The sequence below is a fragment of the Oncorhynchus gorbuscha genome, linkage group LG17 (genome assembly GCF_021184085.1).
Source record: "Oncorhynchus gorbuscha isolate QuinsamMale2020 ecotype Even-year linkage group LG17, OgorEven_v1.0, whole genome shotgun sequence".
Taxonomy (NCBI): domain Eukaryota; kingdom Metazoa; phylum Chordata; class Actinopteri; order Salmoniformes; family Salmonidae; genus Oncorhynchus; species Oncorhynchus gorbuscha.
Genome location: NC_060189.1, coordinates 3,362,723 through 3,389,992, shown reverse-complemented (window position 1 = coordinate 3,389,992; position 27,270 = coordinate 3,362,723). Strand labels below are relative to the sequence as shown.

Genomic DNA, 27,270 nt, shown 5'->3' with positions numbered 1-27,270 from the left:
GGTACTGTATATATTGATATAATGGTATTATATTGATATAATGGTACTGTATATATTGATATAATGGTACTGTATATATTGATATATTGATATAATGGTACTGTATATATTGATATATTGATATAATGGTACTGTATATATTGATATAATGGTACTGTATATATTGATATAATGGTACTGTATATATTGATATAATGGTACTGTATATATTGATATAATGGTACTGTATATATTGATATAATGGTACTGTATATATTGATATAATGGTACTGTATATATTGATATATTGATATAATGGTACTGTATATATTGATATAATGGTACTGTATATATTTATATATTGATATAATGGTACTGTATATATTTATATATTGATATAATGGTACTGTATATATTGATATAATGGTACTGTATATATTGATATAATGGTACTGTATATATTTATAATGGTACTGTATATATTGATATAATGGTACTGTATATATTGATATAATGGTACTGTATATATTTATATATTGATATAATGGTACTGTATATATTTATATATTGATATAATGGTACTGTATATATTTATATATTGATATAATGGTACTGTATATATTTATATATTGATATAATGGTACTGTATATATTTATATATTGATATAATGGTACTGTATATATTGATATAATGGTACTGTATATATTGATATAATGGTACTGTATATATTGATATAATGGTACTGTATATATTGATATAATGGTACTGTATATATTGATATAATGGTACTGTATATATTGATATAATGGTACTGTATATATTGATATAATGGTACTGATATATATTGATATAATGGTACTGTATATATTGATATAATATTTATATTAAATGTACTGTATATATATTGATATAATGTACTGTATATATGTATATATTGATATAATGGTACTGTATATATTGATATAATGGTACTGTATATATTGATATAATGGTACTGTATATATTGATATAATGGTACTGTATATATTGAAATAATGGTACTGTATATATTGAAATAATGGTACTGTATATATTGATATAATGGTACTATATATATGTATATATTGATTTAAATGTACTGTATAATGGTACTGTATATATTGATATAATGGTACTGTATATATTTATTTAAATGTACTGTATAATGGTACTGTATATATTGATATAATGGTGCTGTATATATTGATTTAAATGTACTGTATAATGGTACTGTATATATTGATATAATGGTACTGTATATATGTATTTAAATGTACTGTATAATGGTTCTGTATGTGTTTATATAATGGTACTGTATATATTTATTTAAATGTACTGTATAATGGTTCTGTATGTGTATATATTGATTTAAATGTACTGTATAATGGTTCTGTATATATTGATATAATGGTTCTGTATGTGTTTATATAGTGATGTAATATCTGCCAGTTAGCAGACCCTTTCACCCAAAGGGACTTAGTCATGTGTGCATACATTACTAGACAGGGGTCAGAGTTCAAGTCAAAAGTCAGTGTCGACAACCACAGCACTTGCGTAGCGTTCACCATGAGTGCGATCTCTGGGAGCCTTTAAAAGACACACTTGGCGACAACGTGCCATTGATTGAACACAGCTAGGGTTGCATAAAGATGGATAAAGACCTGTTTCGGTGGTTCATCCCAGATGGGTCTGAAGACACAGGTGGGGATGAGAGGAGGTGGTCCCTTAGTGACGTTGATGACTCTGTTCCCATAGGGTCCTGCTGGCCCTGATGTCTGACCCTGTCCCTCCAGGCCCGCTGGTCCTGCCTGGTGTCGTGGACTTCGAGAAGAAGGGTAGGGCAGCCTGGGTATCTGCCATCTCAGACATACAGTCCGTTCTCTGGGCGAATCCCTCAGCGACTGCTGCTGCTGTGTGTACGAGGGCTTCAACAGAACAGGCACCTGACTGTCTGTGTCCTCTTCCTCGTCCTCCTCCTCGGTATTACTCGTTTCCCCCTCCCTCCTCAGGGTCCCGTCTGGGCTACAGGTGGTGACGGAGGAGTAGTCAAACACTGAGGTGTCCCCAACGTCCTCCTCCGTGTCACAGTCATCAGTGCTTCTCTGGACCATGTGAGGACCAGGGGTCTGGGGGCCGTGTGCGTGTACCTTAACCCCGTAGCCTGGCTAGGAGACTCCTGTCCAGAGTCGCTGTCCCCCCACCCAGGCGGTGCCGTATGGAGGAAGGCGCTGATGTCCCCACCGTAGACCAGTCCAGCCAGGCCGCAGGAGTCATGGAGATGAGACTGGAAGGTCCCCCCTGTCCTGTCTCTATAACAGCTCTTCTTCCGTACAGTACCGGTAGACCAACGAGCAACAGGCATGCTCTGGCAGCCGGCGGCACAGTTAGATAGACGTGGCTGTTGTTCCTCTCTAGAGAGAGAGAGAGAGACAGAGAGAGCGAGAGAGAGAGAGAGAGAGAGAGAGAGAGAGAGAGAGAGAGAGAGAGAGAGAGAGAGGGAGCGAGAGAGAGAGAGAGAGAGAGAGAGAGAGAGAGAGAGAGAGAGAGAGAGAGAGAGAGAGAGAGAGAGAGAGAGAGAGAGAGAGAGAGAGAGAGAGAGAGAGAGATCACATGAAATAGCTTCACGTCACTTATAACACCACTTACAGGTAGCAGACAGACACTGTTATCCAGTAACTGCAGAGAGTACACAGTAACTGCAGAGAGTACACAGTAACTGCAGAGAGTACACAGTAACTGCAGAGAGTACGTGCAGACATTTTGTTGCATATGTAGCCGATGAGAAATGGCTAGCTTAGTTAGCGGTGGTTCGCGCTGGTCGCGTTTCAATCGGTGACGTCACTCGCTCCGAGACCTTGAAAGTAGTGGTTCCCCTTTGCTCTGCAAAGGCCGTGGCTTTTGTGGAGCGATGGGTAACGATGCTTCGAGGGTGACTGTTGTTGATGTGTGCAGAGGGTCCCTGGTTCACGCCCAGGTCGGGGCGAGGGGACGGACGTAAAGTCTAAACTGTTACACATACTCTGCTATTTCAGCAGCCGTTTTGTTGTATACTATGCATGCCATTCAGAGGAACATTTCTTTGCATACTAATGCCATTTGAGCAGACGTTTTGTTGCAAACTATGCCATTTTAGCAAACACATTTGTGGCATTTTCTATCTGTGACTTTTGACAACGTTTCACTGCTGAACATGACTTTGGTGTATGTTCTGCATTGTGCCTCTAGAGGCCTCTTACCCTCCCAGGGCACCAGATGGCGACAAAAACACACTCACCGTTTCCCAGCAGCATCACGGGACTCCTGTCTGTGTTTCTGTGTGTCCGTGGCAGGGCAGAGCTGGCTTCTGTGATCGCACGACTTGGCACAGGGGCAGGCAGAGCAGCTGCCACTGAAACACAGAGGAACTGCTGAGTGGGGGACGGTCTGGACACTCCAATATGTCGTGCTTCAGGCAGACCTTAAAATAAGCATGACAGTCTATATGACCGCCTGTCTATGTGACCATCTGTCTGATATGACCGACTGTATGATGATCGAACCCTCCCACAGGATCCCGTGATGGATCTTGGATTTGGAGAACATTTTTGGAATTATATATACATTTTATATGGGTGTCTGATTATTTTGTTTCTGAAATGTTTGGCCTGTTTATTGGCTTGTAAACGACTAAATTCCATGATTATTCAGGGAATGGTCTGTTTGACAGACCATTAACTGTCAAATTGAGTAGCTGCCCAGTTTGTACATTGTGATTTAGTTCTGAATGGATTCCGTGATTCTGTGTGAAATGGAACCCTGGTCACTATAGGGTTTACTGCTATAGACCAGGGCCACAGAGACCAACCCATAGGGCCCTGGTCACTATAGGGTTTACTGCTATAGACCAGGGCCACAGAGACCAACCCATAGGGCCCTGGTCACTATAGGGTTTACTGCTATAGACCAGGGCCACAGAGACCAACCCATAGGGCCCTGGTCACTATAGGGTTTACTGCTATAGACCAGGGCCACAGAGACCAACCCATAGGGCCCTGGTCAAAAGGTTGAGCACATAGGGAATAGGGTGCCATTTGGGGACACAGCCAGGGAGTGTCTCTTACTAACCTGGGCCCGGGACACAGCCAGGGAGTGTCTCTTACTAACCTGGGCCCGGGACACAGCCAGGGAGTGTCTCTTACTAACCTGGGCCCGGGACACAGCCAGGGAGTGTCTCTTACTAACCTGGGCCCGGGACACAGCCAGGGAGTGTCTCTTACTAACCTGGGCCCGGGACACAGCCAGGGAGTGTCTCTTACTAACCTGGGCCCGGGACACAGCCAGGGAGTGTCTCTTACTAACCTGGGCCAGGGACACAGCCAGAGAGTGTCGCTTACTGACCTGGGCCCGGGACACAGCCAGGGAGTGTCTCTTACTAACCTGGGCCCGGGACACAGCCAGGGAGTGTCTCTTACTAACCTGGGCCCGGGACACAGCCAGGGAGTGTCTCTTACTAACCTGGGCCCGGGACACAGCCAGGGAGTGTCTCTTACTAACCTGGGCCAGGGACACAGCCAGAGAGTGTCGCTTACTGACCTGGGCCCGGGACACAGCCAGGGAGTGTCTCTTACTAACCTGGGCCCGGCCATTCTTCCTCCGTCTCCCCATCGAACATCGTCCTCCAGGATGAGGTGACAGCGGGAGAGGATGTTCTTCAGGACCCTCTCTGACCCCTGGAGGAGGCTGCTGTCTGGGTGATCGCTGTCAGTCCACTGCAACAGCCTCTACAGGGGAACAGGATTACACTCAGAGAAACCGATATATAATATACTAGAGTTGCATTCTGGGTGATCACTGCCTGTAGACAAACACTCTATAGGGGAACAGGATTACACTCAGAGAAACTGATATATAATATACTAGAGTTGCATTCTGGGTGATCACTGCCTGTAGACAAACACTCTATAGGGGAACAGGATTACACTCAGAGAAACTGATATATAATATACTAGAGTTGCATTCTGGGTGATCACTGCCTGTAGACAAACACTCTATAGGGGAACAGGATTACACTCAGAGAACCGCAATAATATAAAAATATATTCCATTTAGCAGACGCTTTTATCCAAAGTGATTTACAGTAGTGTATACATATTCACATGGTTGGCCCCAGTAAGAAATGACCCCATGACCCTGCTGTTACAAGGGCCATGTTCAAATAACTGAGTCAAACTTCTTCTTAGTGTCACCTGTCCATTTGAGATGATCCTCAACTCGATTGGCTATCACAGAGAGCCACTCGGAGAAGGAGAACCAACCTGAATGAGGGTTAGGTAGCTGTGGATTCGAGAGACTGGCGCCAACAGCAGAGAGAACAGTTGAACTTCCTCTCTTTCCTTCGTATAGCTCTGTAAACAACGTGGAGATATTCAAAACCCCTCACTCACTACCACCTGTTTGAAAGATAAGACCTGTACATTAAAGATCCAGTAACAACCTCTGGGATCTACCTACCTGTGTGCTTTGTATTATTCTGTTGAATTCTATAGAAAGAAACGTGGCCAGCGCTGTCGTGTATCCGTGGTATATGTCCAAGAAGGATGACTTGAGGAGACAAACAGGAATAGTTGTGAGGAGGATATAGATGAAGATGAGATAGATAGATATTATAATCTCTACAGTTTGAAAGAACAACCAAAAATATTTGTATTTATTTATTTTATTTAACCAGGTAAGTCCGTTAAGAACAAATTCTTATTGTACAATGACGGCCTACCAGAAGGCAAAAGGCAACCCATAACAACATGGTAGCAACACGTAACAACATGGTAGCAACACGTAACAACATGGTAGCAACACGTAACAACATGGTAGCAACACATAACAACATGGTAGCAACACGTAACAACATGGTAGCAATGCATAACAACATGGTAGCAACACATTACAACATGGTAGCAACACGTAACAACATGGTAGCAACACATAACAACATGGTAGCAACACATAACAACATGGTAGCAACACGTAACAACATGGTAGCAACACGTAACAACATGGTAGCAACACGTAACAACATGGTAGCAACACGTAACAACATGGTAGCAACACGTAACAACATGGTAGCAACACGTAACAACATGGTAGCAACACATAACAACATGGTAGCAACACGTAACAACATGGTAGCAACACGTAACAACATGGTAGCAACACATAACAACATGGTAGCAACACATAACAACATGGTAGCAACACATAACAACATGGTAGCAACACAACAACATGGTAGCAACACAACAACATGGTAGCAACACATAACAACATGGTAGCAGCACATAACAACATGGTAGCAACACATAACCACATGGTAGCAACACATAACCACATGGTAGCAACACGTAACAACATGGTAGCAACACGTAACAACATGGTAGCAACACATAAAAACATGGTAGCAACACAATATGGTAGCAACACATACCAACATGGTAGCAACACATAACAACATGGTAGCAGCACATAACAACATGGTAGCAACACATAACAACATGGTAGCAACATATCATGGTAGCAACACATAACAACATGGTAGCAACACATAACAACATGGTAGCAGCACATAACAACATGGTAGCAACACATAACAACATGGTAGCAACACATAACAACATGGTAGCAACATATCATGGTAGCAACACATAACAACATGGTAGCAACACATAACAACATGGTAGCAACACATAACAACATGGTAGCAACACAATATGGTAGCAACACATACCAACATGGTAGCAACACATAACAACATGGTAGCAGCACATAACAACATGGTAGCAACACATAACAACATGGTAGCAACATATCATGGTAGCAACACATAACAACATGGTAGCAACACATAACAACATGGTAGCAACACATAACAACATGGTAGCAACATATCATGGTAGCAACACATAACAACATGGTAGCAACACATAACAACATGGTAGCAACACATAACAACATGGTAGCAACACATAACAACATGGTAGCAACACATAACAACATGGTAGCAACACATAACAACATGGTAGCAACATATCATGGTAGCAACACATAACAACATGGTAGCAACACATAACAACATGGTAGCAACACAACAACATGGTAGCAACACAACAACATGGTAGCAACACAACAACATGGTAGCAACACATAACCACATGGTAGCAGCACATAACCACATGGTAGCAACACGTAACAACATGGTAGCAACACATAAAAACATGGTAGCAACACAACAACATGGTAGCAACCCGTAACAACATGGTAGCAACACGTAACAACATGGTAGCAACACGTAACAACATGGTAGCAACACATAACAACATGGTAGCAACACAATATGGTAGCAACACATACCAACATGGTAGCAACACATAACAACATGGTAGCAGCAGAAAACAACATGGTAGCAGCAGAAAACATGGTACAAACATTATTGGGCACAGATAACAGCACAAAGGGCAAGAAGGTAGAGACAACAATACGATAGTCAAGATGGGATTTCTGTTTGTTTCCGTACTTACATCATTGTGGCCTACGAGTTGGACAAAGATGTCTCCCACAAGGCCTTTCCAGTCGTGAGCAGACAACCTCTGCTCCAGAGTGTTTCTGAACAGAAGGTGGCGCTGCAGCAACTCCTCTACAAACTTCAGGTAATTCTGACTAGAGGAGAAAACAGAGAGAAAACAAAGAGAAAACAGACAGAAAACAATGAGAAAATCAGAAAACAATGAGAAAATTAGAAAACAGACAGAAAACAAGGAGACAACAAGGAGATCCCCAAAGAGTTAGTTTTTAAGGGATGTAGTACTGTCAACATGGCCTGACTATTGATTGACAGGTGATTACCAGGGTGTCTGCATCCCAGTGGCCACCACATTGTTTTTTTTGTGTTTTTTTTGTACTTATACCCCGTTTCTCTACCCAATGTCGTGGTTCCAATTGGTAGTTACAGTCTTGTCCCGTCGCTGAAACTCCCGTACGGACTCGGGAGAGGCGAAAGACTAGAGCTGTGTTTCCTCTGAAACACAACCAAGCCGCACTGCTTCTTGACAGCACTGCTCACTTAACCCGGAAGCCAGCCGCACCAATGTGTCAGAGGAAACACTGTACACCTGAGGAAACACTGTACACCTGAGGAAACACTGTACACCTGAGGAAACACTGTACACCTGAGGAAACACTGTACACCTGAGGAAACACTGTACACCTGAGGAAACACTGTACACCTGAGGAAACACTGTACACCTGAGGAAACACTGTACACCTGAGGAAACACTGTACACCTGAGGAAACACTGTACACCTGACAACCGAAGTCACCTTGCAGGCGCCCGACTCGCCAGAAGGAGTCGCTAGAGCGCGGTGGTACAAAGAAATCCTGGCCAGCCAAACCCTCCCCCTAACCCGGACGACACTGGGCAAATTGTGCGCCGCCTCATGGGTCTCTCGGTCACGGCCGGCTGTGACACAGCCTGGGATCGACCCTGGGTCTGTAGTGACGCCACTAGCACTGAGATGCAGTGTCTTAGACCGCTGCGCCACTCGGGAGGCTGGACTGTGGTAGCATGATAGTTTATAATCCCCATAATAATCCCCACTGGACTGTGGTAGCATGATAGTTTTTAATCCCCATAATAATCCCCACTAGACTGTGGTAGCATGATAGTTTATAATCCCCATAATAATCCCCACTAGACTGTGGTAGCATGATAGTTTATAATCCCCATAATAATCCCCACTGGACTGTGGTAGCATGATAGTTTATAATCCCCATAATAATCCCCACTGGACTGTGGTAGCATGATAGTTTATAATCCCCATAATTATCCCCACTGGACTGTGGTAGCATGATAGTTTATAATCCCCATAATAATCCCCACTGGACTGTGGTAGCATGATAGCATTGGCTCTGTCCCAAATGGCACACTATTCCTTATACAGTGCACTACTTTTGGGTATGTATAGGAAATAAATCAAATCAAAATCAAATCAAATCAAATGTATTTATATAGCCCTTTGTGCTGTACAGAAACCCAGCCTAAAACCCCAAACAGCAAGCAATGCAGGTGTAGAAGCACGGTGGCTAGGGTACTAGTTGGGTTTGTCCTTACTATGGCTCCAGGTCCATCTGCAGAGCAGGAGGTGTTCTGTACTTGTCGAAGAGCTGGTTTAAGGTCGACACGTATTCCCATTCTGAGTGGAGAAGCTGCATCGTCACTTGGTGCCTTGCATCTGTGGAAGAGAAGCTGGTGTAAAATTATTGTCGCGCGGCTGTTGTGCCGAAAAAGAGTTTAAATATTTTCTGTGACACACATCAGAGTCAAATACATTCTATAGAACAAACTTCGTCAGGAGGGACAGGAAACCGACATGAATAATTCATATGTGTGTGTGTGTGTGTTATATTTAAACATAGAGGAGGGAGTATAATGTTGGCAAGCAATAAACATTTCAGAACAATTACAGCTGAATTATTATCCTTACACTTTCAAAAATACTAGTCGAATGAGACATGCGAGAGATCACGACGTTTGGCAGATTTATTTATAGACTAATACAAAAATCAGTAGCGGATTTAGGTACAGGCGACTTGCGGTGAAGGGGGTGTTCGCCCAGGACGCCATACAAGCTAGAACCGACACATACATTTGAAACAAATAGCCAAACCGAAAACAGCAGACAAAAAGAAATGTTTTCTGCTACTAAAAGCAGTGAAACGTAGGCTAAACTGACAACGGAGTGAAAAGCAGACATCTCAACTAGCAAGCAAGTTGCAGCAATGAAGAACGCAAAGAGGGGAGAATTCTGTCAGATGGAGATTTTCGGCGGTCATCACGACAATATAGGCTTTGGTTGAAGCTCAATGTAAAATTCTGATCTCCCTACCAACATGATGCCAATGTCGAGGAAAATTTGAACAATTGAGGTCTGAACAAATGTTCTTAACTTTGTATTGAAATATATATATATTTACCAAAAAATACATGGGGGATTGGAAATGATGCAGACAATTACATTGATGGAATCTACAATATATCTGCACTATTAAAGCTGATCTCTCCACTGAATTTAAAAATATATATATATTATAAAATATATATTAAAGAAATAACACAAGGAAATTATATAACAATAATGAGGCAATATACAGGGGGCACCGGGTCAATTTGCGGGGTTACAGGTAAATCGAGGTAATTTGTAAAGGGACTATGCATAGACAATAAACAGCGAGTAGTAGCAGTGTAAAAACAAATCGCGTCAATGGAAAAAGTCTGGGTGGCCATTGGATTAATTGTTCAGAGATTTTATGGCTTAGGGGTAGAAACTGTTTAGAAGCCTCTCGGACCTAGACTTGGTGAAGAAGCCTCTGGGACTTGGCTCTCCGTTACCGCTTGACGTGCGGTAGCAGAGAGAACAGTCTATGGCTTGGGTGATTGTCTTTGACACAACCTAGTATGTAGGTTCTGGAAGTCAGGAAGCTTGGCCCCAGTGGTGTACTGGGCCGTACGCACTACCCTCTGTAGCGCCTTATGGTCAGACCAGGCGGTGATGCAACCGGTCAGGATGCTCTCGATGGTGCAGCTGTATAACTTTTTGGAGGATCTGGGGACCGATGCTAAATCTTTTCAGTCTCCTGAGGGGGAAAAGGTGTTGTCGTGCCCTCTTCACGACTGTCTTGGTGTGCTTGGACCATGATATGGTGTGTTTGGACTTTCCCTGTAGTCCACGATCAGCTCCTTATTCTTGCTCACATTGTTGTCCTGGCACCACACTGCCAGGTCTCTGACCTCCTCTCTATAGGCTGTCTCGTCGTCGTCGGTGATCAGGTCTACCACAGTTGTGTCGTCTGCAAACTTAATGACGGTGTTGGAGTCGTGCCTGGCCATGCAGTCGTGGGTGAACAGGGAATACAGGAGGGGACTAAGTACACACCCCTGAGGGGCCCCAGTGTTGAGGATCAGCGTGGCAGATGTGTTGTTGAGATGTTTAGTCCCAGGTTCTTTAGCTTAGTGATGAGCTTTGAGGGCACTATGGTGTTGAACACTGAGCTGTAGTCAATGAACAGCATTCTTACATAGGTGTTCCTTTTGTCCAGGTGGGGAAGGGGAGTGTGGAGTGCAATAAAGATTGCGTCATCTGTGGATCTGTTGGGGCGGTATGCAAATTGAAGTTGAAAATGTCAGTGAAGACACTTGCCAGTTGGACCACTCATGCTCTAAGTACACGTCCTGGTTATCCATCTGGCCCTACGGCTTTGTGAATGTTGACCTGTTTAAAGGTCTTGCTCACATCGGCTACGGAGAGCGTGATCACACAGTCGTCTGGAACAGCTGATCCTCTCATGCATGCTTCAGTGTTGCTTGCCCCTAAGCGAGCATAAAAGGCATGTAGCTCTTCTGGTAGTCTCGTGTCACTGGGCAGCTCGCTGCTGGGATTCCCTTTGTAGTCCAGAGGTCCCGAGCGCTCTGGAGCAGGTTTTCATCATGGATCTCTCCGTACTTTGTTCTGTTCATCTTTGCCTTGATCCTGACAAGTCTACCAGTCCCTGGCGCTGAAAAACATCCCCACAGCATGATGCTGCCACCACCATGCTTCACCATGGGGATGATGCCAGATTTCCTCCTGACGTGACGCTTGGCATTCAGGCCAAAGAGTTCAATCTTGGTTTCATCAGACCAGATAATCTTATTTTTCATGGTCGGAGAGTCCTTTAGGTGCCTTTTGGCAAACTTCAAGCAGGTTGTCATGTGAGGAGTGGCTTCCGTCTGGCCACTCTACCATAAAGGTCTGATTGGTGGAGTGCTGTCGAGATGGTTGTCCTTCTGGAATGTTCTCCCATTTCCACAGAGGAACTCTGGAGCTCTGTCAGAGTGACCATCGGATTCTTAGTCACCTCCCTGACCAAGGCCCTTCTCCCCCGATTGCTCAGTTTGGCCAGCTCTAGGAAGAGTCCTAAACGTCTTCCATTTAAGAATGATGGAGGCCACTGTGTTCTTGGGGACCTTCAATGCTGCAGAAATGTTTTGGTACCCTTCCCCAGATCTGTGCCTCGACACAATCCTGTCTCAGAGCTCTATGGACAATTCTTCGACCTCGTGGCTTGGTTTTTTGCTCTGACATGCACTGTATTAATGGTAATAGTTTGTTCAAAGACGGTTTAGAGCTGTTAGAAGGCAACAGTCAGCAGGGTTTAAACCAGCAACCCTTGTAGTTAATGCCAGCACACCACCTGTGCCATTAAGGCCCAGACCTTTTTGTCAGAGGCCAAATTATAGGTTACAATAGCACTGCCAATAGCAAACTTTTGATTGATGAAAACAAATCTGTCTTTGCATGTGGAAATGTACGATGCACTTTTAACAGAACCTGCCAGAGTAAAAACCATGGAATTTAAAAACAAAACAAAAAAACATGTTTTAAGTGAGATGTAGGCATTGGTCTGAAGCTGAAAAATAAAGGAAATTCACGAGCATCACAATGCCTACTTCACCCATGCTCTACCAAGGTTATCCAGCACCACAATGCCTACTTCACCCATGCTCTACCAATGTTTTCCAGCACACAGCTTTGACCAACTACAGTAGTTATGTTGGTATTGTACTTCAAACTATGTGTAGGCAGGTTGCTTAGGATTCAAAACTTCTCCAACAGCCTGTGAATGTTAGGATTCAAAACTTCTCCAACAGCCTGTGAAGGTTAGGATTCAAAACTTATCCAACAGCCTGTGAAGGTTAGGATCCTGTTGCTGCTCCTCGCCCTGGCCCTGAGGTGCGTGTCCCCAGCCCGGTGCCACCTGTACCGGTCCCACGCATCAGGCCTCCAGTGCACCTCCACAGTCCAGTAAGTTCGGGGCCTCCAGCGACGGTCCCCAGTCTGACCTTAGATATCTCTTAGATATCTTTCTATATATTTTGGTTAGGTCAGGGTGTGAATAGGGTGGGTACTCTAGTGTTGTATGTCTAGGGGTTTTGTATGTCTAGGGTTTTGTTTGTCTAGGGTTTTGTATGTCTAGGGGTTTTTGTATTTCTATGTTGGCCTGATATGGTTCCCAATCAGAGACAGCTGATTATCGTTGTCTCTGATTGGGGATCATATTTAGGCAGCCCTGTTTCCCACTTTCTGGTGTGGGATCTTGTCAATGTATAGTTGCCTGTCTGCACTATCTGTATAGCTTCACGGTTCGTTTGGTTGTTGGTTTGTTTTGGTGAGTTTCAGTTGATTAAAATGATTGTGGAACTCTACTCACGCTGCACCTTGGTCTAAAGACATTATGACGAACGTGACATGCAGCCCCTTGTTTGGGGAACGTTGAGTAAAGGTGTATTTGTACAGTGTGGACCTACCTGTCCCCTCATACATCCCTGCCTTGAGCCCCTGTAGGTAGCAGTGGAGCAGGACTCTGCCCCGGTTCGAAGAGGAGGATGTGCTGCTGCTGGCACTGCACTCACAGTGGCTCCTCCCATTCACCACAAGACCTGTATCACTAACAGAGAGTACAGACCAGAGAGTACAGACCAGAGAGTATAGACCAGAGTACAGACCAGAGAGTACAGACCAGAGAGTACAGACCAGAGAGTACAGACCAGAGAGTACAGACCAGAGAGTACAGACCAGAGAGTACAGACCAGAGAGTACAGACCAGAGAGTACAGACCAGAGAGTACAGACCAGAGAGTACAGACCAGAGAGTACAGACCTGTATTACCACCAGAGAGTACAGACCAGAGAGTACAGACCAGAGAGTACAGACCAGAGAGTACAGACCTGTACCACCAGAGAGTACAGACCAGAGAGTACAGACCAGAGAGTACAGACCAGAGAGTATAGACCAGAGAGTACAGACCAGAGAGTATAGACCAGAGGGTAAAGACCACCAGAGAGTACAGACCAGAGGGTATAGACCAGAGAGTATAGACCAGAGAGTACAGACCAGAGAGTACAGACCAGAGAGTATAGACCAGAGAGTATAGACCAGAGAGTATAGACCAGAGAGTATAGACCAGAGAGTACAGACCAGAGAGTATAGACCAGAGTATAGACCAGAGTATAGACCAAAGTATAGACCAGAGTATAGACCAGAGTATAGACCAGAGGGTAAAGACCAGAGAGTATAGACCAGAGAGTATAGAACAGAGAGTACAGACCAGAGATTACAGACCAGAGAGTACAGACCAGAGTACAGACCAGAGAGTATAGACCAGAGGGAACACACCAGAGATTACAGACCAGAGTATAGACCAGAGAGTACAGACCAGAGATTACAGACCAGAGAGTACAGACCAGAGATTACAGACCAGAGTATAGACCAGAGAGTATAGACCAGAGAGTATAGACCTGTATTACCACCAGAGGGTACAGACCAGAGAGTACAGACCAGAGAGTACAGACCAGAGAGTACAGACCTGTATTACCACCAGAGAGTATAGACCAGAGAGTATAGACCAGAGTATAGACCAGAGAGTACAGACCAGAGTATAGACCAGAGAGTACAGACCAGAGAGTACAGACCAGAGAGTACAGACCAGAGAGTACAGACCAGAGAGTACAGACCAGAGATTACAGACCAGAGAGTACAGACCAGAGATTACAGACCAGAGAGTACAGACCAGAGAGTACAGACCAGAGAGTACAGACCAGAGAGTACAGACCAGAGATTACAGACCAGAGAGTACAGACCAGAGAGTACAGACCTGTATTACCACCAGAGATTACAGACCAGAGAGTACAGACCTGTATTACCACCAGAGATTACAGACCAGAGAGTACAGACCTGTATTACCACCAGAGATTACAGACCAGAGAGTACAGACCAGAGATTACAGACCAGAGAGTACAGACCTGTATTACCACCAGAGAGTACAGACCAGAGAGTACAGACCAGAGAGTACAGACCAGAGAGTACAGACCAGAGAGTACAGACCAGAGAGTACAGACCAGAGATTACAGACCAGAGAGTACAGACCAGAGAGTACAGACCTGTATTACCACCAGAGATTACAGACCAGAGAGTACAGACCTGTATTACCACCAGAGATTACAGACCAGAGAGTACAGACCTGTATTACCACCAGAGAGTACAGACCAGAGAGTACAGACCAGAGAGTACAGACCAGAGAGTACAGACCTGTATTACTTACAGATACTAAAGAAAAAGTACATCAGAAATCAATCTGGGTGCCCGGATTCTCCTAAAACACACTTTGACAAGAAAAGGAGATAGTTGCTAGTCTGAAATCTAGAACCTGTACCATTCCAGTCTTTGTACTCCGTGTCATTGCCAAACATTTGGGACGACAAGGAGTGGAATGATAGCAGAAACAGACTGGTATCCATGCTAGACAGCTACTGGACACTATTGATCTAATGCAATATATGTACTCCTGTTTAGACAACAACAGTCCCAATATTTTTTTAATTCAGATTTCTAAAAGACCAGCATATTAATCAATCATTACTATCTACAGATGATTTATTTGGTGTCTATTTTAGTGGATGTTTACTGATTACCTGTCTCTCTGGGTTGCCAGAGCTGATTGTGTCACCTTCACCTCCGGCTGTATAGGAGACCTCTGCCTGTTGCTGCCACAGAGTTGCAGGATCTGGCAACGCATCTCTCCCAGTTCATCCTGTGGGGTAAACAATTGTTCAATGTTAACTTCATCTTCTCTGGGTTGCTGTTTTAGCAAATTATTGATTCAAAACATCACGATCGGGATCCCCATTCCATAGTCTCTATGCTCTTTATAAAAGCCTCGGCCGAGATTAAATCCGATCACACTTTCTAGAGCGTTGGTCGACCATTTAGAGGCAATGTTCCTGGGGACCCATCTCTCTGGTATCATGACCTGCTTGAACTCCATCTCACCCTGAGAGATTCAACCAGGGTCTCCATGCGCAGGGCCTTTCTCTCACAGCTCCTCCGGGCTTCTCCCACCTCCTCCCTGATATCACTGTCTCCATGCTGGATCTGACTCAGCTCATACAGAGCACTGGAGAAGCCCACCTTCAGCTCTGACACCAGGCCCTGGAGCTGGAGGAGGGAGAGAGAGATGGAAGGGGGGTGCATGGATGGATGGATGGATGGATGGATGGATGGATGGATGGATGGATGGATGGATGGATGGATGGATGGATGGATGGATGGATGGATGGATGGATGGATGGATGGATGAACAGATACAGGACATGGATAGATAGTGTCAGATTGTTATAGGTACAGAGTATGTGTTATAGATAGTGTCAGATTGTTATAGGTACAGAGTATGTGTTATAGATAGTGTCAGATTGTTATAGGTACAGAGTATGTGTTATAGATAGTGTCAGATTGTTATAGGTACAGAGTATGTGTTATACATTTACATTTAAGTCATTTAGCAGACGCTCTTATCCAGAGCGACTTACAAATTGGTGCATTCACCTTATGACATCCAGTGGAACAGTCACTTTACAATAGTGCATCTAAATCTTAAAGGGGGGGGGTGAGAAGGATTACTTATCCTATCCTAGGTATTCCTTGAAGAGGTGGGGTTTCAGGTGTCTACAGGCTAACTCTTATTGTGCGTGAAATTCGTTTTGGTATAGTTTAGGTGTAGTTTCGATGGGCCGGCTACGCGGGCTGACTGGCATCGTTTGTTTCCCCTTGCTCGTCAACTTGGATAGCCACGGACAAGTTTTGCATTATTCTCAAGGCCTAGTGCAGCACATAGCATGTTTTCATTTCCCTTACAATAAATGTGATTAATAATATAGTTAAATAAATAAATCAGTACTGTAACAGCTTTTTAGCAAAGTAAAACATCAAAAGAAAATTAAATTAACCTGCTGTGCCCGGTCAAATGATTTGCCATAAACATGAGTACCAACGCTGATAAATAGGCGTAACACAAACTCATCATTACAATATTGTCTTTCCAAATTAAATCAACCTCTTCACCCTCCTTATCATTCAGTTAGGCCTAATTTTTTATTAAATTGTGAAGTAAATGTGCACAATTATCACCCATTCATCCAGTAAGGAGATACGCATTAGCGCCTGGGTGGGTACCAACATTCTACAGTGCATTGTCTCGGCGTGTTAAGTTTGGAATAGGTGTGAGAAAACAGTTAAAAACATTTAGGAAAAGTCAGGGCAGTCTCAAGACCTTGTTTTTTTTGAGGGGGGGGGCAATTAAAAAAAAATACAAAATCAAACATCAGTGTTTGTTGGCCTATGGTGGTTCTAGTGTTAAGACATGAATGATAGAGCTGACTGACTGGACTACAATAGATCTATTATAATATCACACCAGAAGCAAAGATCAGAAAAGCAACGTTTTTAGTCTGAGCATGGATTTATCTTTCATGGGGGAGATCGTTATAGGTACAGAGTATGTGTTATAGATAGTGCCAGATTGTTATAGGTACAGAGTATGTGTTATAGATAGTGCCAGATTGTTATAGGTACAGAGTATGTGTTATAGATAGTGTCAGATTGTTATAGGTACAGAGTATGTGTTATAGATAGTGCCAGATTGTTATAGGTACAGAGTATGTGTTATAGATAGTGCCAGATTGTTATAGGTACAGAGTATGTGTTATAGATAGTGCCAGATTGTTATAGGTACAGAGTATGTGTTATAGATAGTGTCAGATTGTTATAGGTACAGAGTATGTGTTATAGATAGTGCCAGATTGTTATAGGTACAGAGTATGTGTTATAGATAGTGTCACATTGTTATAGGTACAGAGTATGTGTTATAGATAGTGTCAGATTGTTATAGGTACAGAGTATGTGTTATAGATAGTGTCACATTGTTATAGGTACAGAGTATGTGTTATAGATAGTGCCAGATTGTTATAGGTACAGAGTATGTGTTATAGATAGTGTCACATTGTTATAGGTACAGAGTATGTGTTATAGATAGTGTCAGATTGTTATAGGTACAGAGTATGTGTTATAGATAGTGTCACATTGTTATAGGTACAGAGTATGTGTTATAGATAGTGCCAGATTGTTATAGGTACAGAGTATGTGTTATAGATAGTGTCACATTGTTATAGGTACAGAGTATGTGTTATAGATAGTGTCAGATTGTTATAGGTACAGCGTATGTGTTATAGATAGTGTCACATTGTTATAGGTACAGAGTATGTGTTATAGATAGTGTCACATTGTTATAGGTACAGAGTATGTGTTATAGATAGTGCCAGATTGTTATAGGTACAGAGTATGTGTTATAGATAGTGCCAGATTGTTATAGGTACAGAGTATGTGTTATAGATAGCGCCAGATTGTTATAGGTACAGAGTATGTGTTATAGATAGTGCCAGATTGTTATAGGTACAGAGTATGTGTTATAGATAGTGCCAGATTGTTATAGGTACAGAGTATGTGTTATAGATAGTGTCAGATTGTTATAGGTACAGAGTATGTGTTATAGATAGCGCCAGAATGTTATAGGTACAGAGTATGTGTTATAGATAGTGTCAGATTGTTATAGGTACAGAGTATGTGTTATAGATAGTGTCAGATTGTTATAGGTACAGAGTATGTGTTATACATTTACATTTAAGTCATTTAGCAGACGCTCTTATCCAGAGCGACTTACAAATTGGTGCATTCACCTTATGACATCCAGTGGAACAGTCACTTTACAATAGTGCATCTAAATCTTAAAGGGGGGGGGTGAGAAGGATTACTTATCCTATCCTAGGTATTCCTTGAAGAGGTGGGGTTTCAGGTGTCTACAGGCTAACTCTTATTGTGCGTGAAATTCGTTTTGGTATAGTTTAGGTGTAGTTTCGATGGGCCGGCTACGCGGGCTGACTGGCATCGTTTGTTTCCCCTTGCTCATCAACTTGGATAGCCACGGACAAGTTTTGCATTATTCTCAAGGCCTAGTGCAGCACATAGCATGTTTTCATTTCCCTTACAATAAATGTGATTAATAATATAGTTAAATAAATAAATCAGTACTGTAACAGCTTTTTAGCAAAGTAAAACATCAAAAGAAAATTAAATTAACCTGCTGTGCCCGGTCAAATTATTTGCCATAAACATGAGTACCAACGCTGATAAATAGGCGTAACACAAACTCATCATTACAATATTGTCTTTCCAAATTAAATCAACCTCTTCACCCTCCTTATCATTCAGTTAGGCCTAATTTTTTATTAAATTGTGAAGTAAATGTGCACAATTATCACCCATTCATCCAGTAAGGAGATACGCATTAGCGCCTGGGTGGGTACCAACATTCTACAGTGCATTGTCTCGGCGTGTTAAGTTTGGAATAGGTGTGAGAAAACAGTTAAAAACATTTAGGAAAAGTCAGGGCAGTCTCAAGACCTTGTTTTTTTTTAAGGGGGGGGGCAATTTAAAAAAAAATACAAAATCAAACATCAGTGTTTGTTGGCCTATGGTGGTTCTAGTGTTAAGACATGAATGATAGAGCTGACTGACTGGACTACAATAGATCTATTATAATATCACACCAGAAGCAAAGATCAGAAAAGCAACGTTTTTAGTCTGAGCATGGATTTATCTTTCATGGGGGAGATCGTTATAGGTACAGAGTATGTGTTATAGATAGTGCCAGATTGTTATAGGTACAGAGTATGTGTTATAGATAGTGCCAGATTGTTATAGGTACAGAGTATGTGTTATAGATAGTGTCAGATTGTTATAGGTACAGAGTATGTGTTATAGATAGTGCCAGATTGTTATAGGTACAGAGTATGTGTTATAGATAGTGTCACATTGTTATAGGTACAGAGTATGTGTTATAGATAGTGTCACATTGTTATAGGTACAGAGTATGTGTTATAGATAGTGTCAGATTGTTATAGGTACAGAGTATGTGTTATAGATAGTGTCAGATTGTTATAGGTACAGAGTATGTGTTATAGATGTTGTTATAGATAGTGTCAGATTGTTATAGGTACAGAGTATGTGTTATAGATAGTGTCACATTGTTATAGGTACAGAGTATGTGTTATAGATAGTGCCAGATTGTTATAGGTACAGAGTATGTGTTATAGATAGTGTCACATTGTTATAGGTACAGAGTATGTGTTATAGATAGTGTCACATTGTTATAGGTACAGAGTATGTGTTATAGATAGTGTCAGATTGTTATAGGTACAGAGTATGTGTTATAGATAGTGTCAGATTGTTATAGGTACAGAGTATGTGTTATAGATAGTGTCAGATTGTTATAGGTACAGAGTATGTGTTATAGATAGTGTCAGATTGTTATAGGTACAGAGTATGTGTTATAGATAGTGTCACATTGTTATAGGTACAGAGTATGTGTTATAGATAGTGTCAGATTGTTATAGGTACAGAGTATGTGTTATAGATAGTGTCACATTGTTATAGGTACAGAGTATGTGTTATAGATAGTGTCACATTGTTATAGGTACAGAGTATGTGTTATAGATAGTGCCAGATTGTTATAGGTACAGCGTATGTGTTATAGATAGTGTCAGATTGTTATAGGTACAGCGTATGTGTTATAGATAGTGTCAGATTGTTATAGGTACAGAGTATGTGTTATGGATAGTGCCAGATTGTTATAGGTACAGAGTATGTGTTCTCAATTACTTCGACCATGATTCAATCAGATTGTGAGTTTGCGACAACGCGGCTTTTAAATGTAGGCTAATTTCTAAACGAGACGACATCTACAGTGTTTACCGTGAATACAGTCTCCACGCACGAGGGAACATAGCCTTTAAAAGCCACGTTGTCGGTTATGCGCGATCGGATTGAAACCCGTTTTTTCTTGGTTAATTAAAAGGCAAAATAACATTACACTGAACAAAAATATAAATGCAACATGTAAAGTGTTGGTCCCATGTTTCATGAGCTGAAACAAAAGATCCCAGAAATGTTCCAGACGCACAAACATTTTATTTCTCTCAATGTTTGTGCACAATTTTGTTTACATCCCTGTTAGTGAGCATTTCTCCTTTGCCAAGATCATCCATCCACCTGACAGGTGTGGCATATCAAGAAGCTGATTAAACAGTGTGAGCACTCCACCAATCAGGCCTTGTGCTGGGGGACAACAAAAGGAAACTCTAAAAATGTGCAGTTTTGTCACACAACGCCACAGTTTTGAGGGAGCGCGCTGACTGCAGGAACGTCCACCAGAGCTGTTGCCAGAGAGTTGAATGTGGAACCTTTATTTAAGTAGTCAGTTAAAAACACATTTTAATTTACAATGACGGCAAAGCTGGAAGACGCTGGGCCAATTGTGCGCCGCCCTACGGGACTCCAAATCACAGCTGGATGTGATACAGCCTGGATTTGAACCAGGTACTATCGTGACACCTCTTGCGCTGAGATGCAGTGCCTTTGACCGCTGCGCCACTCGGGAGCCCATGTTGAATGAATGTTAATTTCTTTATTTTACCTTTATTTAACCAGGCAAGTCAGTTAAGAACAAATTCTTATTTTCAATGACAGCCTAGGAACAGTGGGTTAACTGCCTGTTCAGGGGCAGAACGACAGATTTGTACCTTGTCAGCTCGGGGATTCGAACTTGCAACCTTTCGGTTACTAGTCCAACGCTCTAACCACTAACCGCTCTTTACCGCCTCCAACGTTGTTGTGACCAACAAATGCACATCTGTATTCCCAGTCATGTGAAATTCCTTAGTTTAGGGCCTAATTAATGTATTTCAATTGACTGATTTCCTTCTATGACTTGTCTGTAAACTCAGTAAAATCTTTTAAATTCTTGCATATTGCTTTTTATTTTATTTTTTCGTTCTGTATAAATAAAAGAGAGCTGGTGGACTACACAACGGTTGTGTAAACATTTGTGTAACAGACAAACTCTCCATTGCACAATCATAATCATCGTATCAACTCCAATGCATACTTTATTGGCCCTGTGCACACTCACGTTGTACAACTGATTTTACAACACATTTGGCACAATCGTTGTGAGACAAACGGAGAGTTTTACTGCACACAAGTAATCACACAAGGGTTGTGGAGACACTACAAGAGTGGTTGAGTAAAAAAAAAAAGAAGAAATAATTGTGCAGACAACTCTTTCTATTGTTTCACAACAACAAAAAACATATATCCAGTTATATTACAGCCAATTGTGTCAAATGCGTTACACATCAGTTGAACAACCTGGGTGTGTAGGTGGCCATTGTCCTCAGAAAGGAAAAGTATTTCCACAGCCTGTCAACATAAAGAGCCACATTCAATTAGATAACAACAACAACAACAACAACAACAAACGATCAGAGGCAGCTACATCAGAGAGGGTCTATAATGTATCAGGGAAGTTAGTATCCCAAATGGCTCCCTATTACCAATACGGTGCACTAGTCCCTATAAGGGTCCTGGTCAAAAGTAGTGCACTATATAGTGAATAGGGTGCTATTTGGGATTACAAGGCAGACTTTGGGTGTGTTTTAAACATGGGGAATACACCAAGGTAGTTAAATATGTGAGAGAGGATAATCAGGGAGTAAACAGGTTTACCTTGGAGATCTCACTGACTAGCTCTCCCTCCTGAGGCTTCATAACCTCTGCGGGAAGAAGAGCAAACATTTATAAACACAACCCCTCTGTCAGCTCGCAGATGTGTTCACTCATCCCTAAGTTCAGCAGCCCTTAACAAAAAAACAAGATTGACATTTTTGAAAGTGCCGTAACTGTGGTATTTTGGACACAGTAATTGCAGAATTACTGCAGTTATACTGTAAAAGTACTGCAGTAATACTGTACAATTACTGCAGTTATACTGTACAATTACTGCAGTTATACTGTACTCTAACTGCAGTTATACTGTAAAATTACTGCAGTTATACTGCACTCTAATTGCAGTTATACTGTAAAATTACTGCAGTTATACTGCACTCTAATTGCAGTTATACTGTAAAATTACTGCAGTTATACTGTAAAATTACTGCAGTTATACTGTAAAGGTCTGTCTGTCTGTCTGTCTGTCTGTCTGTCTGTCTGTCTGTCTGTCTGTCTGTCTGTCTGTCTGTCTGTCTGTCTGTCTGTCTGTCTGTCTGTCTGTCTGTCTGTCTGTCTGTCTGTCTGTCTGTCTGTCTGTCTGTCTGATCCTAGCAGAGGATAATTGTTTAGCTCTAGTGCTTGCTCTAGGCTAAATAATATGTGCCTCATTCTAAGATGTCAAACCATTGTATTGATTCTATTTAATCGTTTAACTTTCAGACCACCGAGTATGGACACACAACATTGAACAACTGCAGCTTAATGAAAGCCTGAACGTCACGTTAGACCTACCATCAAGATTAAAGATCAGTAAACTGAGGAACAGTCTCTTTACCCGGAGTACAATCTCCATGTCTTTGCCTATTCACACCCGTAATAAATATCAGAGGTTTTACCCTCTTAGCCATGGCTTTACCTCTCAGATCACAGGTTAGCACAGAGAGCAGAGCTCCATAATTCCTCTGGGAAGGAATCTTTCCTATCCTCCAAACCAGATTGGATATCAGGAAGGCAGACAATAGTGACAAAGACCCGGCATTTAACCTCCTTTCTCTCTGTAGTCATGGTAACCTCTTCCTAACCATAGAAATATCATCTATAGAATGAGTGTACCACTCAAATTGCCAGGGTTTAAAAGCTCTTTCAATAGATTCTATGCTCCTGACTAACCTAGTCACTGACTGACCCAATAAAACATAGATCAAAAGTTTTGTATTTGCTTATAAAATACGAAGTGAAACATTAACAAGATGTTAGTCCTGACAACCTGACTGAATGTTATGTCCGGCTGTCTTGTGTTGATAAATATTTTTCTAGGAAACCTGCACCAAATCATAAATGTAGTATACTTATTGTACTATAGTCAGTGGTCTAACAGTGTCTGTTTATAGTACTCAAGCTAGAACTGTCCCTGCCAGCAATTCCCCTGGTGAGGGGGAAGTGACTAACCTGCCAAACAGCTCTACACTGCAGGGGCGAAAGACAGAGGCCAAACTACCTCCTTCTAAGCCTAACAGCAGAAGGACAGATCAGATACAGTATTAAAACATAAAGACAGCCCATACACCAGTTAATTCCTACAAGTCTTCAGATGATTAAATGAGTTGATAAGTAATTATATTCTCTATTTTATTTTAATATATTAGGTTCACTGGAAAGAAAAGTGAAATCTGATTAATATGAAATTACAATATATCCCATTTGTTCTTTAAAAATAACAGTTACATCTAAAAGTTATAATAATTATGTAGTCTAAAATCAAGTCAACCTACCCATATTAAATGATGAAACATCTTCAAATGAAATTCTACCAACAATTTGATGAAACTATAAACGTTATCTTACCGTTATTTGCCACCGCCATTCAGATCATCAAGAAATATCTCATCAAGTGAAATTTTCTCCATCCAAATCCACTTATTTGAGCAAAAACTGACATTTCATTCATTGCCACTGCACTCGTGGCGGCGCCCTGAACCTTTGAAAGCAGGTGCATTTGTGCAAGGGATGCACCGACGGATACCTGATACAGTTCGTATCTCTACCTGGGTGCGTCCACGCCAGACGAGCAGCCCGCGTTAAATCATATGAATGAGTGGTTTTGATTGGCCGGGCTACTCCGAGCCTTGAATCGAGTGCACTCTTGGGCGTGGCTGAGTCGAGCCTGGATCTGATTGGCTGGTTTGGACACTCGGTGTTTTTTTAAAAATCGTAGCTGACAAGCGTTCATGAACTCTCTTGTCAACATTTGTTACAAAAAACGTCAATTCATTGTGTATTTGGTAAGAAAGTCTTTATTTATTTGTTTAGCTTCTGATTAACTTCAGGCAATGTTCTCACGATGCTATATAAAAATAACAAAAATTAGCACGATGGTAACTCCATAGCTAGGTCAGACAGCTAACGCTCGTTAGCTTGTGTATCATTCATATCAATGTATTATTTAGCTAGCTAACAATTCATGTCTTAACACCGATTCCACATTAACACAGATATGAGAGATCTTACAGGAGATAAAGTTAACTTGAAACAGCACTTTGTGTGTGTGTGTGTGTGTGTGTGTGTGTGTGTGTGTGTGTGTGTGTGTGTGTGTGTGTGTGTGTGTGTGTGTGTGTGTGTGTGTGTGTGTGTGTGTGTGTGTGTGTGTGTGTGTGTGGTCGCCAGTGGACCAGTGCACCTACTTGTTCTGTCATTACATTAACTAGTTAGCTATCGGTTAATGTCGTCTAAAAATGTGTGTGACTTGACATAGCTTCCTTCCAACCCCGCCTCAGCCAGAAACAATGAGGACCACCAGTGAGTTTGATTCATCCTCTGATGAAGAGGAAATTTGTGAAGAGCATCTGACACCTTTCCAGATCTCCTGGCAAGTTGCTAACTGACACATGACTCAGGGCAAAGGTCACTGGCCTGGTTACACATGTCACTGATCAAGTAGGTGACATAGCCTAACGGACCTGGTAGTACATTGATCAACCGTTCTCCCTGACAGGTTGCCCTTGTCCATAGTGGACTGTTCTCTGTTTCTTGGAATATGTCCTTTGCCAGGGTGCAAATTCAAAGATATCAGAAGAAATTTACTGAGAGATGTTGGTAAGTTGACCTATTTCTTTGAAATCAAGTGTCCTAATTAGTAGGCTAATTCCCCTGAGAGGGCTGTGGTGAGATTTGATGGGTTGTGAACTGTTATGTCTTTGTCATCATGGGTAATCATTGCCAGCGGGAGGAGAGGAGGAGGAGGAGGGAGGAGGGTAAATCTTCTCTCTGTCTTTCGGTGCAGTCAAAGCCGACGTGACTGTAGTGTTGTTCTGAATCCGCTTTTTGACATTGTGTCCCAAACAGCATCCTATTACCTATGGGTGCTCTTTTATAAGGGAATAGGGGGACATGTGGTCCACATGCCTACAGTATATCTTCTTGTTCTGCAGGTGAGCTGCAGAACCAGGGGGTGCAGGATGTGTTTGTGTTCTGTACCAGAGGAGAGCTCCATAAGTACCGTGTGCCTAGCCTGCTGGAGACCTACAGGCAGCAGGGGCTCGTGGTGCACCACCTGCCCTTCCCTGACGGGGGCACCCCTGACCTGCAGCAGTGCTGCCAGATACTGGAGGGACTGCAAGCCAACCTACACGACAACCGGAAGACTGTCATCCAGTGAGTAGGAAAGTGTTAGTTTGGATTACTGAGTGTCATGCAATAAAATCATGCTTTTGACAAAGTTCATCGTTTGACTTGATGCATTAATTTTAGCCCCTATTAGCGCAATCTCAAAATATTTTAGATGGGGGGGGTTTGTTTTAAAGTGCCGGTAGCACGTTCTGGTCTTCACAAAACGAACACGTGTTTAACTACTAATATATTCTGTGCTTCTCTCGCCAGTTGTTATGGAGGTCTGGGTCGCTCTGGACTAAGTACGAATTATTATTATTATTATTTTTTTTTTAATTGCTAGTTAGTCATTTTGCCTCAACAACATGACTCTGAACGGGTGTCTCTGTCAACAGTTGCTGCCTGTCTGCTGCTTCAACTGTCCGTCTCCATGACTCCCAACAAAGCCATCGAGATCCTAAGAGAGCACAGAGGGGGTGGGGCCATTCAGACAGTCAAGGTGAGGAGACACTTCTAATCTTTCTATCAAAAAAATCTCTTATTGTAGAAGCCTGGTCCCAGATCTGTTTTTGCTCTTGCCAGCTCCATTGCTGAGCCATAAATTCATTGTTGTCAAGAGAGCAGAAACAGATTTGGAGCCACTAAATGTATTGTCTGTCCAGATTCTCTATAATGTTGCTGTAACTTCCTCTTTCCTCCTTCAGCAATACAACTTCCTGCATGAGTTCCGGGAAAAATACTCTGCCTATCAAGAAACCAAGGCAGTCTCAACAGAGCGATCGGTGTCGCGGTGATACCATTCCCCTTCAACATCAACCTAACTCTGTCCTTTTTAAATTAATTGGGAGTAATAAAGCATTGAATATTAACCGCTCTCAAGAAGAGATGTGTTCTCTTATAGCACTTTTCTTTTAAAGAATGTTTTTAAAGCCCTATTGTTAAACTAAACGTTTTAGAGATTATCGTGCTCTGATATCCGCTTTACATTATGATTGAGTGCCTTTGATATGGGTTTGCAAGAACTATTTGACTCATACAGTGGCTTCTAATTACATGGGACTGTTGTCTGAGGCGCGAGCTCCACGTTTGTACAGCATAATGGTAGATCAGCTCTGTCCATTGAGCCAGGAAATTAAACCAATCTGGTGCACATCAGTATAGGTTTAT

At 42.2% G+C, this 27,270-nt stretch overlaps 3 protein-coding genes across 5 annotated transcripts in view; 2 read left to right on the top strand and 1 right to left on the bottom strand.

Moving 5' to 3' along the window:
• The window catches only part of LOC124001324, a 31,482-nt gene extending 6,916 nt beyond the window's left edge, over positions 1-24,566 (bottom strand). The window contains exons 1-13 of one of the 3 annotated variants that reach the window (XM_046308029.1): positions 24,343-24,565; positions 22,516-22,562; positions 22,159-22,209; positions 15,892-16,056; positions 15,534-15,652; positions 13,371-13,510; positions 9,138-9,258; positions 7,549-7,687; positions 5,489-5,578; positions 5,293-5,382; positions 4,610-4,758; positions 3,273-3,386; positions 1,660-2,409 (exon numbers count right to left, since the gene is read on the bottom strand). In XM_046308029.1, the coding sequence (XP_046163985.1) occupies positions 2,004-2,409; positions 3,273-3,386; positions 4,610-4,758; positions 5,293-5,382; positions 5,489-5,578; positions 7,549-7,687; positions 9,138-9,258; positions 13,371-13,510; positions 15,534-15,652; positions 15,892-16,056; positions 22,159-22,209; positions 22,516-22,562; positions 24,343-24,361 (1,650 nt within the window). In that variant the 5' untranslated portion in view covers positions 24,362-24,565 and the 3' untranslated portion in view covers positions 1,660-2,003. Of the gene's footprint in view, positions 1-1,659; positions 2,410-3,272; positions 3,387-4,609; positions 4,759-5,292; positions 5,383-5,488; positions 5,579-7,548; positions 7,688-9,137; positions 9,259-13,370; positions 13,511-15,533; positions 15,653-15,891; positions 16,057-22,158; positions 22,210-22,515; positions 22,563-24,342 lie in introns of all 3 variants that reach the window. The other 2 variants (XM_046308031.1, XM_046308030.1) reach the window with 2 other exon arrangements.
• The window catches only part of LOC124001333 (deubiquitinase DESI2-like), a 1,147,470-nt gene that overhangs the window by 1,056,252 nt on the left and 63,948 nt on the right, over positions 1-27,270 (top strand). The window lies entirely within an intron of this gene.
• On the top strand, positions 24,626-26,977 carry cdkn3 (cyclin-dependent kinase inhibitor 3). Its single transcript, XM_046308046.1, has 7 exons — positions 24,626-24,779; positions 25,272-25,363; positions 25,490-25,590; positions 25,926-26,148; positions 26,374-26,405; positions 26,499-26,602; positions 26,808-26,977. The coding sequence occupies exons 1-7, from the start codon at positions 24,726-24,728 to the stop codon at positions 26,895-26,897; spliced, it is 696 nt and encodes a 231-aa protein (XP_046164002.1). The 5' UTR covers positions 24,626-24,725; the 3' UTR covers positions 26,898-26,977.